At 34.8% G+C, this 13566-nt stretch overlaps 1 protein-coding gene and 1 non-coding gene across 2 annotated transcripts; both read right to left on the reverse strand.

Annotated features, from left to right (window-relative positions):
• Positions 1-4760: 4760 nt before the first annotated feature.
• On the reverse strand, positions 4761-10592 carry LOC108814864 (uncharacterized). Its single transcript, XR_008936941.1, has 2 exons — positions 10533-10592; positions 4761-5004 (listed from the first exon to the last, which is right to left on the reverse strand). It is a non-coding gene; the product is annotated as an uncharacterized LOC108814864 (transcript).
• A 635-nt stretch (positions 10593-11227) lies between these two features.
• Positions 11228-11842, reverse strand: LOC130494397 (mini zinc finger protein 1). Its single transcript, XM_018587498.2, has one exon. The coding sequence runs from the start codon at positions 11717-11719 to the stop codon at positions 11426-11428; it is 294 nt and encodes a 97-aa protein (XP_018443000.1). The 5' UTR covers positions 11720-11842; the 3' UTR covers positions 11228-11425.
• Positions 11843-13566: the final 1724 nt, after the last annotated feature.

The following is a 13566-nucleotide window of genomic DNA, read 5'->3' on the forward strand; positions in this document are numbered from 1 at the left end:
AGAATGCTGTTTCTTCGTTAACTTCCTCAGTGTATTATTTAGTGAGAGAAAATGATTTGAATAGTCTTCATTATACTTTAGACTACGTGCATTAATAACAATAGATTATAAATTTTAAAATCATTTTACCTACTATATGGACCAATCACCATTTAATGTAATTAAACATGAATCTCATATATAATCTTGAAAATAAATAAGACTACCTACAAATCTATAATATAGAAGTTTCAAAAAGAAAATTTACAACGTGGACCAACATTTATCCAGAATCGAAAAACAAGATTCGGTTCAGGTTTGGATCCTATCGATTATAGTATTAGATCATATATTTCTAAAACTGAAAATCAGAACCAAAGTAAAACCGAACTAATAATCGACAATGGGTATCTATATTTATAATATAGTTTATATATTTATAATTAACAATATTTCATTTTAAAATAATCAAATAATTTAAAAATATTATTTATAGGTTAAAATACCCAAAAATAACATTACTAGAATACTTTTTTATTTAAAGTAGTTGAGATTAAATGAATCATCCAAATTTTTATCTGAAAACCAAATAAAATCTGATATATGAGTTGAAAATTTTGATTTTTTAATCTGAATTAACTGAAAAATGAAACCAAATAGGATACGAAATTATTTTGGATATAAATATGTTTCCAATCTTGTTATCCGAACCAAAAATCAAAATAATCGAACCGAAACCAAATTAAAATTTTCTAGATACCCGAACAGATCCTAAATCGAAGAATTGAAAGAACTGAACTAGAACCGAACCGAAAACCGAATGATTAGGAATAAGACCAATCATTCTAATGTAATTATACTTGAGTCTCATGTCATATATAATCGTGAAAAGAAAATAGACTAGTAGAGTGGGAACTTTTTGTCTTACAAGAACATAATCTTTAAGATGGCAAACAGAATTTTCAATATGATTTAGTAGGTAAAACATGATAATCTTATTTGTTAAATTAGAACGAAATAATCTTTGTGTTAACATGGAACTTTATAATATTTAGTTATCTTATAACTAACCTAATTAACCTTGTCAATATATCACAATTTCGAATAGATTTAGTTTTGTAGAAGTTGTTCCCATAGAAAAATGAGATCTAACCACATATGGATGATTTAATGGTAGGCATAGCAGGTTTTATGTTATGCTAAGTGGAATATTTGCCACAGATTTCTAATTTTTTTGAAGAAAACTAAATAGACACGTTCCCTGAAAAAAACATTTTTAGATCCTTAAATTTATATAAAAATTAATAAAAATTTCTAATAAATTGTTTATCTTTCTAAATTTCAGGGTCGATTCTGGTTATGGATTCAAACAACTCCGCGGAACTAAATATATGTATCCACACAGATATAAAATCATATTTTAGATCTCATTTAAATATTTTTAAAATGGTCAATTTTTATGTTGTACCTCTGTCAATGGAATTACTTTGAGTTTTCTATAGATTTGGGAAACCAATGGTTAATTAAAAAAAATGAAACCTATTTAATATTCATGTAGACTTCTGAATAGAACAAAATATGTCCCAATATCAAACTGAATAAATCAGCAGTGTCATAAATCAAAATCACTGATAAATCGTTATAGCCTTGGTTAATGGTGTCATGTTATGGTACACAAAGTCAACGTCGTTGACTTTGTCAATATCAAAATACAGCCTAGTTACTAAAGCCCATTTAAACTTCTGGGCCTCTCTTTAGTAACCATCAATAATAAAACATCAAATTAGAATAAAACATCAAATTAGAGAGTTTAGAATGTTTTGTCAAGAATCAAGATGTTGTTTGGTAGCCTAGGAGATTTGTAGCCGTGGCCTCCACCGGAGCCGTGCCAAACGTTTAAGATTGCCGGAAGAGATAAAAAGTTTACAATTCTCAGTTCCTTAGAAATGTTCAATAATAAACAACCTTAATCGAACATGATAAAAACATAGAGAGGAAACCTAATTTCTTTTGTTAGCCAACATACTGTATATATAGCAAACCTCTTTGTTTGTCAATATCTTAGTAATTAACAATTGTTGCCATGTTCTGTTTGGTTATTTTTTTAGAGTGAATGTTAAATTTATTCATTAGAAAAAACTGTTTTTACAATGAATGCATCCAATAGTACAATGAAACTAGAATAAAATAGGAGTTATTAGAGAACTGATTTGAAGCAAACGATGAATGAGGAAAGTGTATGCAGAGTCAGCGAGTTCCAAACCACACGTTCATTGCGTTTTCATGCCATTTCCTCCGGTTCTTTGAATTGCAGTTATTTTGTTTCTGACTTGCTTGTCAAGAGAGCTAAGCAGTCGAGACCAAATCATGGAATCCTCTCCCATTCTTCTGATATTTCTTTCATACCATACTGCATAGATCGTTGTTTGGAAAGCATAGCGAGCTAGAAACGTGACGGTTTGATTTCGAACACCATTCGACAACACATGAAGAATCTGATTCCATTGGTTAGAATAATACCTCTGAAATAGTTTGAACACTAACCCCTTCCAAACCTTCTCGGTGTATGAGCAGAGGAAGAATAAATGGTCTCTAGACTCCTCCGCAGTGTTACACTTGCTAATGATTAGTCTATATTTTGTGCTTTAAATGAAAACTAAAAATACCCTTTAGTTTTTTTTTTTTGAAAAATAGATGCAGTAGGCAGATGTCTTTCTATTAGTTAAGCACGACCCTGGCATCCACACTCGCTGTCTTTCGCATCCCCCGACCATGTGAAAGGTAGACATCACTTCTTGAACTTTTTGCAAAGGTTTAACAAGCCGGTCTTGTAAGATTTTTTGGATGGACATTTGCAGTCATACTCATATCCACATATTTCTGAAGAGACTTTTCTACTTAAACAGCTGAAGAGATGGCAACCACTTAAGATTTCAGAACCAAAAATCGATCGTTATCATGGGTACATTTCCAAGTAGGTTTTCATTGACTGTAATCATACATAACAGAATCATTTACAACAATTGTGAGATTATATTGTGGTGCAGTATCCGCGCAGTATCCGTAATATCTATTAAAGCCCATCTCAAAGAGCCTCAAGAACAAGTCCAGCCCAAGAGAGTGTAGGGTTTCTAGCAAGTAGACTTCATATAAATACTCTTGTTATTGTATCTTTGATGTAACTTTGGCTGTCTAAAGAACAGCCTCTTTCAAACCATTTTATGAATCAAATACAATCTTACTCATCTTGGTGACAAGCATAGAGCTTCTTCCTTTCTTTAGTTTCATTGCACAATAAAGCTCTTAAGAGCTATCTCTTTATCTATTTTATTTCTGTTTCAATAAGTAAAGTCACTTGCTTTGGTCTATCCACAATATCAACCAATCATCTACAACCGTGGTTGTTAAATTTGTTAGATAATATTTTGTATAAATGTTTTAATGTAATTAATTCAGCTATTATCAACTTTTAGTGTTCATGTATATGCACGACTGATTTTACTAGTAAGAGTACACTGAATATCGAAAGTCCAGTGTTACATTGAATTGGTATATCTCTCTTTATTTTTGTCTTCTATAAGAAAATCATACTCTGCATGCTTCGAGAGCATTTTTGATGAATTGAATAGAGGTTTTTAGAAAGGAATAAAGAATTTGAATGGAGGATCATAAGGACAGAAGCATGTGATCTTTTAAGAGCGGGCCTTTGGAAATCACATCCATCGATTCGATCCTATGTATCAAAAGAACTCATCTTCACTTCAATCATTTTGGCAGCACACATCTCTCCATTGTTATATAAGCCAAAGGTTTCTTTTCGTTGTCTTGGTCCACTGATTTTGTTCATTTGCTGGTGCCTTTTGTTTATTCTTCAACAGGGATGATTTTTTTTCTTTATAAAAATAATTGCATTGTCATCCCACAATATATCTTTAACTTCATTCAGCATGTCCCCCTTTTGTTTTATAAGTTTTGTACAGTAAAAATAAATGGTCACTGAAGTTGAGTTACGTTAGAACTTGAGTGATACCTTTATTTTAATGAACAAAAAATATGAAGAAAAGACACCAACCATGGGCCTTTTATAAGCTTTTGAATGGGCACTAGATCTCCACCTCAGTCCATCAGACATCACTAACCAAAAATAAACAACGAACACAAAGAAAAAGAAAGTCCTGAAAGATAATCATATTAATTAGTGAGTGGGTCTTCTAACCGTTGCACATTTACGAAAGAGCCAATCCTCAACCAAAAATACCGATTGTTCACCCCAAATAAAACAACTTTGACTAGCTTTAATATTGGTTTCTGAAAGACGATTGATTTGCCAATAATGGACCTTCACCAGTCACAACTTAGCTCTCCATGACAATTGCATGCCACCTAATTGAAAAGATGTTCCGATATTTTGACACACTCCAGATCTCTAATTTCTAATGTTCATTTTCTCTGGTTTTAGTTTCATACACTTCAAGCTCTCTGAAGAGAGGAAAGAGAGGACATTTATCAAATTAATTTACTTGAGCTTTTATTTGATTAATAATCATTCTTTCATATATTGAAGTACATTACCTAGCCGAGTCATTTACTTACTTTGTTTAGAGAGATCCACAATACCCAAAACGTTCGTATATAATATAGTACATGCATGTAACATAATGCCAGTTTATAGCTACTCCGGTAATCCAAACTCTTTACTTATATGATGTGTTTATCAGTTGAATTGCCAATATATTAAAAAAGAAAAAAACTGTATCAGTTCAGGGATTCACGATAGGCTCTAGTTTTAAAAGTTGGAATATTAAAAATAAATAAAGCTCTTTTCGTTTCAGATAATATACATATTAAACTACAGTGGTCTTTTCCAACAAATTCGAGTGGCTAGATAATGGAAAAAGCAGCCATTACATAATATTTTAATCACAATACCAAATCTTTATTCCATGGCCATAGATTTACATTCTTTTTTTTTTCATAGATTTACATTCTTTTTTGTTGTAGTTGCTTCTGCCTCTTCTTCTGATTCTATAGATTTTAATATGTTAACGATGACAAAAAAAGAGTTTAATAAGTTAACAAAACCCATTAACCTAGACGATAGAAAACATGATTAGATATGTGGACCATTTGTGATATTAAAAAAATTGCGTACATTATTATAAAAAGAAACTTCACGCTTTCAAACACACGTATTATATGATAAATGTAATTAGATTCGACTAAAATAGCTTATTATCGGGCTACTATCATTAATTTTCTCATATTACCACCAACTCATTTAGTGTTTTGTATTATTGGTCGTGATTACACATATTATGACTCCAGAATCAATGCTAAAAGTACAGCAATCATTTTTTTTTGTAAAATTATAACATGTAAGATGACTTTTTAACATTCACTGAAACTTAATCAGTTAATTGAATAGGAATGTCTTCTATTTTCCTTTTTGTCGTCGAATGTAAATGTCTAATGCATGCCATACACTTTCTTTCTCAAAATAAAAACTATATACTGTACACATTTCAACAATCTTTTAAGTCACACATTTAAACTTCAATCGGAGGTTCAATATTCAAATAAAAAGAAGAGAAAAGGCGACACACATGTATTGGAACTTGTATTCGATTCTTACTGATTAAAATAAAACTAAGACCATCTTTATCGGCGTCCCCCCCTTTGATTCTTAGCATTTTTTTGATTTAATTTAAATGAAAAATAAGGAAAAATGAATGGGACGTTAACTAAATTATATACGTCATTCCCGTGTCTTTCGTGGCACGTGTCAGCTGGAAACGAAACGGAGAAGCCAAGGAGGGGAAACACGACTTTCTGTTTCATTTTCGATCTAGAAATATTTTGTTTGTCTCTCTCTTGACGATCGAAGGCGACACATGCGATAAAGAAGACCGACGATTTCATCTCCTACCCGTGAGCAGATTCGGACCTCTGACTCCGCCGATTCCACTCCGGTACCTCCTCCCCACTCTCTCCCGCATCCCCAACGTCATTCTCCGCCGATTCCACTCCGGGAGCTCCCCCGATTCGCAACAGTTTCTCCGACGATTTCTCTCTAGATTCCCTCTCCCGAACCCGTCACCAGATTTCAATCAAAAAGGTACTCCTCTCTCCTGTAGATTAGTTTCTGTTTCTCGATCTAGTTCCTCCGCATGAGTTTGTAGATATGTTCGGTTTGATATGTTCGGTTTGAAACGGAATCTAATTAGTTTTGATATGTTCGGTTTGATTAACTAATGAGTTTAAATTTAGTTTATTTTTTGATGATGATGATCGTAGATGGTTTCTTTGATGCTGTTTCTTTGATGCTGTTTCGTTGATGGTTTCTTTGATGTTGTTTCGTTGATGATGATGATGATCGTCATGCGTATTGATGCTTTTTTGATGATGATGATCTGAACTTATGTTGTTTCTGTCTTCATTGTATACTGATTAAATTGTATGGTTGGTGACTGAATTGAGTAAAGCCATTAGAGTTATAAAGCGATTTAGTAGAGTCATTCATTGTATACTGATTGTATGTGTTCATATGAATGCACTTGATTTGAGTAAACAATGGATTCGTAATGCCATTAGAGTTATAAAGCCATTTATATGTTCATTTGAGTAAACAATGGGTTCGTAATTGACTTGATTTGTTATTACTAAACTGATATGTGAACTGAGAAGTAGGTGTGGACATTTAAGATGAAGTGTAACTCAAAGTGTGGTTAATAGACTTGATTTGAGTTGTTTATGTGTAAGCATTTTGCAATAACTATACTGATAAGTAGGTGTGGACATTTAAGAAGCTGTACTGTGTTTAGTATAGAAGTTCGATTAGAAGTTTGTTGTTTGTAGTTTGGTTCTAGTTCGCATAAAAGTCTCTTGTTTGTAGTTCCTTTTAAGTTTGAATAGAAGTCTCTTGTTTGTAGTTTGGTTCTAGTTTGCATAGAAGTTATGAGTGTAATAAGTTTGATTAGACCCTGGTAGTTTATGGTTACTTTAATTACTTTGAACATTTTCACCTATTAAAACACAACAACCTTTCATTGTTTTACACATCTAATTCATCTTCTTTCACTCTTGTTTTATTAAAACACAACATCATTTCCTCTCTTCCCCTCTTCTTTGTCTTCTAATCGCTATGGATTCAAGGAATCCATTGAATCCATATAGTCAGTCTAGTGAGTCTCCTAGTTTAGTCGGCCTCCTTAACAGCCAGAACTTTCGTTATGAAAGTTATCAAGATAGTGATAGTGTGAACTTTGGAGCATCTGAGATCCCGCCATACAGTTCCCAACAAACCGCGACACCATTGGCCTCTAGGGAGAGAAAGAAGTGGACGCCAGCTGATGACGAGGTGATAATCAGCGCCTGGCTAAACACTTCAAAGGATCTGATAGTTGGAAACTCACAAAAGTCAGGGACCTTCTGGGCTCGAGTTGGTGATTACTATGCTTCAAGTCCGCATGGTAGAGCTCAGGGTGCAGGAAGAGGTGAGCTAAATATCAAGCAGAGATGGCACAAGATTAATGATTTCACTAACAAGTTCTGTGCTGCACATGCCGCAGCAGAGAGACAGATCACCTCTGGTCAGAGTGACCTTGATGTTCTCAAGCTGGCGCACGACATCTACTACACTAACAACAACAAGAAATTTACTCTAGAGCATGCGTGGTGTATGTTGAGGTATGAGCAGAAGTGGTGTAGCCTCAACACTCCTAAACCTAGTGGTAGTTCTAAGCGTAAAGCTTCTGAGACTCCTTCCGAAAGTACAAACACCACTTCTGCTGCTGCTGATCATGAGGTCCGCCCTGAAGGTATCAAGGCTGCTAAGGCTAGAAGGTTTGGAGGAAAAGGCAAGTCTGTGGCTGACTATGCGAGCATTTGGGAGATGAAGAAGGAGGATTTGAAGAGGAAGGAGAGACTGTCTAAGCTGGCCATACTAGACACGCTGTTAGCCAAAAAGGAACCACTAACTCCATCTGAAGAAGTGGTGAAGGATAAGCTACTGGCCATACTAGACACTCTCTGTTAAATGAATGTATCTCTGTGTTATCTGCTTCCTAGTTTATGCTTCCTAGTTAAATGAATGTATTTCTGTTTCTAGTTTATGCTTCTGTTCCCGTACTTGTACTTGTGTTCCTGCTTATTTATAAAAATATTGTATGTTTGCTAATAAGCTTCTTGTGCCTATATAGTTAATATAGACTTCTCTTCGTATATTGGTAATAAGCTTCTTGTTTTTAATTGTTTTGCAGGTTTAATCTCAATGGGCCTACACAGTTACAGCCAGCCTTCACTCTCGGATGACTACGGTTACAATAGTGACGAAGAAGAGCTTAGTCCTCGTGACCAAGAAGAGTTGATCTACGAAGAGCTTATTCGTCGTGACCAAGCAGAGCTTAGTCGTCGTGAGCAAGAAGAGTTCATCCTCCAATATGGCGAGACGCCTCGTTATCCTCCACAACCTGAGGTGGAGTTTGGATTCCCTCAGACTTGTTACTGTGATGGCGAACCCCTTATAGCAACGTCATACACAAGAAACGACCCAGGGAGGAGATACTACACTTGCAAGAATGTGGACGATGGTGACTGCCACATCTGGAAATGGTGGGACGTCGCGGTGATGGAGGAGATGAGTGCGACAGACAAACGCATACTTATCTTGGAGGAAAAGGTAGATAATCTGAACTCTATCAACACCTATGAGACTGAGGAGAAGGTTGTTCAGCTAGAGAAGTTAGTTTCTGAGTTGGCAAAGAAGAAATCATGTTTGATCGATGGGTTTGAAGTGTTTGTTGGTGTAATGCTCCTACTTTTGGTTGTAATAGGTCTGGTGATCGTCTTTAAGTGAAAGAGTAATGGGTTGTTAACTTGTAAGACTTGTTTAGTTTATGTCTCATGTTGTTTCTTTAGTTGTGTCTTTGTTTATGTTTCTTTAGTTGTTTCTTTGTAATCGGTATGAATCAAAGGTGTCTTTGTTTATGTTTGTAATCGGTATGAATCAAATGTCTTTGTTTATGTTTCTTTAGTTTCTTTACTTTCTTTAGTTTCACAAGTAAAATGAATCACAAACATGAGTCACAGGAAGTTTCATTTGTTTTCTTTCTTAAGTCACATGATACAAACATGAGTGACAAGAAGTTCCTAAGTCTCGTGACTTGGGTTTGTTTGTTAACTAAGTCACAAGATGTTGGTGAAGTAGAATAAAGACAAGATGTTTGTCACATGAGGCAGAGTCACATGAGGCTAAATCACAAGATGTTTGTTTGTTTACTAAGTCACAAGATGATTTTCGAAGAACACCTCTTCTCCTCCCTTTCACTATAAATAAGAACACCTATTCTCCTCCCTCTTCACACCTTCAAGACTTCTTCTCCTCCCTTTCATTTGCCATCTTTTTTTTTAATCAATTTGCAATGGCATCTTCTTCTCATTTTCATTACCACAAAGATCATGAAAATGATGCTATGGATTCTGCTTTTGATGAATTTTTTGAGAATCCTGACATTTTTCCAGAACCAAAAGAGAGAAAAAACGTGTTTTTATCGAGAGAAACCGGGAAGACGGCCACGAGAAGCTATGGAATGATTACTTTAGCGAGAATCCAACATACACTTCCAAGTTATTCCAGCGACGGTTTCGAATGAACAAATCATTGTTCATGCGTATTGTCTATCGTCTCTCCACCGAAGCACCGTATTTTAAACCAAAAGAAGATGCAACCGGACGGGCTAGTCTATCACCACTACAAAAATGTACGGCAGCAATTCGACAATTGGCATATGGTTGTAGCGCTGATACAGTTGACGAATATGTCCGACTTGTTGAAACGACAGCTCGGTAATGTTTGCATCATTTTACGGAGGCAATTATCACCTTGTTTGGCGATCAGTACCTACGACGTCCCACACCGGAGGATCTAGAAAGACTACTCTATATGGGAGAAGAACGTGGGTTCCCAGGAATGATTGGAAGCATCGACTGTATGCATTGGCAGTGGAAGAATTGCCCGACCCCTTGGAGAGGAATGTTTGCACGAGGAACCGGAAAACCAACTATTGTTTTGGAGGCCGTAGCTTCACAGGACCTCTGGATATGTCACGCATTTTTTGGAGCCCCAGGTACTATGAACGATCTTAATATTCTTGATCGATCACCTATTTTTGATGACATTATTTACGGAATAGCGCCAGAAGTAAATTATTATGTCAACGGAAACGAGTACAATATGGCTTATTATCTCACGGATGGAATTTATTCGAAGTGGCCGACTTTTATTCAATCTATCAAACTACCACAAGGTGAGAAAAATTCATTATTTGCTAAAAACAAGAAGCTGTGCGGAAAGATGTCGAGCGTGCCTTCGGAGTCCTCCAATCTAGATTTGCCGTTGTCAAAAATCCATCTAAGTTATGGGATAAAGAAAAAATGGGGAATATTATGCGAGCATGTATCATACTCCATAATATGATTGTCGAAGATGAACGATCGACATACACTAACTATGACGAAAATGAATTTCAAGAAAGAGAAGATGAAGATACATTTACCGTCAAAAGAGCTCCAAATCTCGGCAGCGGCAATACAATGGATCGTCGGCGGAGCATTCTGGATAGACAAATTCATTGACAATTAAAATATGATTTGATTGAAAATATATGGGATAAATTCGGACATCTTCAAGAATAATAACTTATTATTAAGTTTTTATGAATTGAATAAATTGTGTGCTTGTTTTTATTTATGATGTTTGTAATTTTTTTTTATGTTTGTAATTTTTTATTTTCAATGTTGTAATTTTTTTATTTTAAATTTGTACTTTTTATGTTTTTAATTCTAATGTGGCTTGTTTAATTATAAACTTATCTTTATATTTCTCATTACATTTTTACAATAAAAAAAACATCAAAATATTTTAAATTAACCTTAAGAACTTTATGAAAGTCCCACCAATAAACCAAACTTTTCTAATTGTCCTTGCATTAGTCCTTAACAGTACTAATACTCATTTTATAATATGAGGGACTCAAATTTTGTCCCACTGATAAAGATGGTCTAAGTTCTGTCCCTTCACAAATTATTCCATATCTCATATGATATTCTGATCATACATGTACATGCTTCTTACCTGTGATATACTGAATTGCGATCCTATAAGCTCAACAAACGAAAACGAAAATCAAATATCATTCTCTTAATCAAAAACAAATCTAGTTTCGATCCTATAAATTTCAAATCAGCGTGGTGTCGCAAATGCCACTATTCATATATAATAATTATATTATGATCCACTATATACATTATTTTTAATATCACAAACAGAACCATGTATATACAATATTTTAATATACAATACACATCAATAATGATACACAAATATATATATCATTCACCTTTGATAAATCGATAAATCCAAATCACAGAGAAACAAATCCTCGAAAAATCAAGCGTTAGGTGGAGAGTACTCACAAACAACCTCCGTATCGACTTCCTTCCGGTGAAAATTTCGATGACAACCACAAGCGGCGCATCTCAAAGCTTCATCGGTTCCTGCATCGCCAGAGGCCATAAACTCACGGCAACCGTCAACGGCGTAGCCTCCGATGTTAGCAGCGTGATTCTTTTGACACTCCACGTAACGGACGTTACTGATCGCCGATGAAGTAGTAGTAGTCCAAGACGACGACGTGTTAGAGATTTGTGATCTTTGTTTTATTACCATCTGTCTCTTCTTCATCACGATCTTTGTGAAACCCTAGTTTTTATCGATTTATTATTATCCTTGAAAATGAAAGTGGCTCTTTGGTCATACGAAAGACTCTTTTATGAAAACGAAGTGAAGACTAGAGTGTATGTAGTCGCCCTTATATAAATTAGTTAGGCTTGTTAATTATCTAACCCTAGAGGACCTACGGTGTCGATGACAAAGTAGCTTAAAACTCGGGCTACTTTTTTCTTCCATATACGTTATTTTTGTAATTAAATATTTATTTATACCCTAATAAATTGTGATATATACGGTACTGTATGTATATATACATGGGAATATATATCTTATGTCTACCACTATGGATTAGTTTCTCTGTGTACATCACATTCAAACTTCTTTTGATACAAAATGTTACTTTAAAACTGAAATTTTCAAACATGTCAAAAACTGAAATTTCCAAAACATAATTTTGAGTATGGGAAGATATTAAAAAGTGAAAACTCAGGTTTCTCATAAAAAAAAATAATAAAACAATATGGGTTAAGTAACACGCTGATGTTAAACTTCGGAAACTAGAAAGTCTATTTTGATATCAAATTAATAACTTCTGGAGTTGATTCTTAGACCATCTCCATCTCTGAACCCAAAAATGGGGTTCATAATTTTTTTTTTTCTTTTTTTTACTTTTTCGATTTTTTTTTTTTAGAAAAAACTAATCATTCGCGGGTCGCCACATATGCATGGGACCTGCGCACAGTGCTAGAGGCACCTCTTGCGGAAGAAGTGAGAGAGTGAAGTTTTGAAAAAATGGGTCCTTTGCTGGACCCCACTGTTTAAAGACTCACTAAAAATCAGCGATGAAGCTGCTTTTACGCTACACAGGAAAACTTTGGTGGAATATATTTTTTATCTTACAAAAATAAATTGTTTTGGAAGAAACTTTGGTAGAATTTGTCAAAAAAAAAAAACTTTGGTGGAATATAAATAACAAACTTAGTAAAAAAAAGAAGCAAATTGCAGCGAGCCAAAAATAACCACCATGATCAAAGGAACATACTCCCGACCGTATACCGAAACAAAAGCTAGTCTAAACAGAGGCTACCAATTTCTTAGAATCAAAGAGACTAGATAGCCAACGAGGACAGCCCGAAGCTACATAGGACCTCCAATTACGAGGATTGAGAGCACTTTGCAAATGAGAAAACGAATATTGGGCTTCTAGTGGAAAAGGTTAACTATTATTGGCCTATAAGCCCAATCATAAAAAGAGAACTAAAATTATTTGCCATGGAAGCAAAATGCTTATAAGACTTATCCAATACACTTTCTGCTCAATTTCTAAAGAGAGGTTTAAAGTCGGAACGAAAAAAATCTCTAAGAAAACTAAAGTGTTCATATATTTTTGCTAGTGTAGATTGCCAATGTATGTTGCGACTAGAGGCCTATACAAAGTGAAAGCCTCCAACGATTGTAGTGGCTAAATCCATTAGTGAATGTGTCGAGAGTTTGTTCGAGGTTCACAGAATATTAGATTCTTCGGAGCTAAGCACAATCTTGTTGGCTTGGACATAGGTAGTACGACCTCTAGCATCCATTTCAGCCCAATATTTGGGGTTTCTGTGTGGATTTTGTCTTAACTTTGGGTACTTCTTGGTGTACGAGAGGGTTTAATATAAAGGAAAGATCTCAAAGTGACCCACCATGTCATCCAAAGCCAGGTTTGTTTGAGTAAATTCATATGGAGTTTTCTACATCTTCCTGCTATTATTTGTCTACATTGAATTGACACTCTTGTGTAGGAAGTTGTAGGGTCGTACATTATGTAGTTTATTCAACTAAACACAAACTCCCGAGTACATTGGCCTTTTCTGGAT

The sequence above is a fragment of the Raphanus sativus genome, chromosome 7 (genome assembly GCF_000801105.2).
Source record: "Raphanus sativus cultivar WK10039 chromosome 7, ASM80110v3, whole genome shotgun sequence".
Classification (NCBI taxonomy): domain Eukaryota; kingdom Viridiplantae; phylum Streptophyta; class Magnoliopsida; order Brassicales; family Brassicaceae; genus Raphanus; species Raphanus sativus.

Bases quoted from the DNA above. Each gene is read 5' to 3' on its own strand.
- LOC130494397 (XM_018587498.2), bottom strand. From the start codon at position 11,719: ATGAAGAAGAGACAGATGGTAATAAAACAAAGATCACAAATCTCTAAC.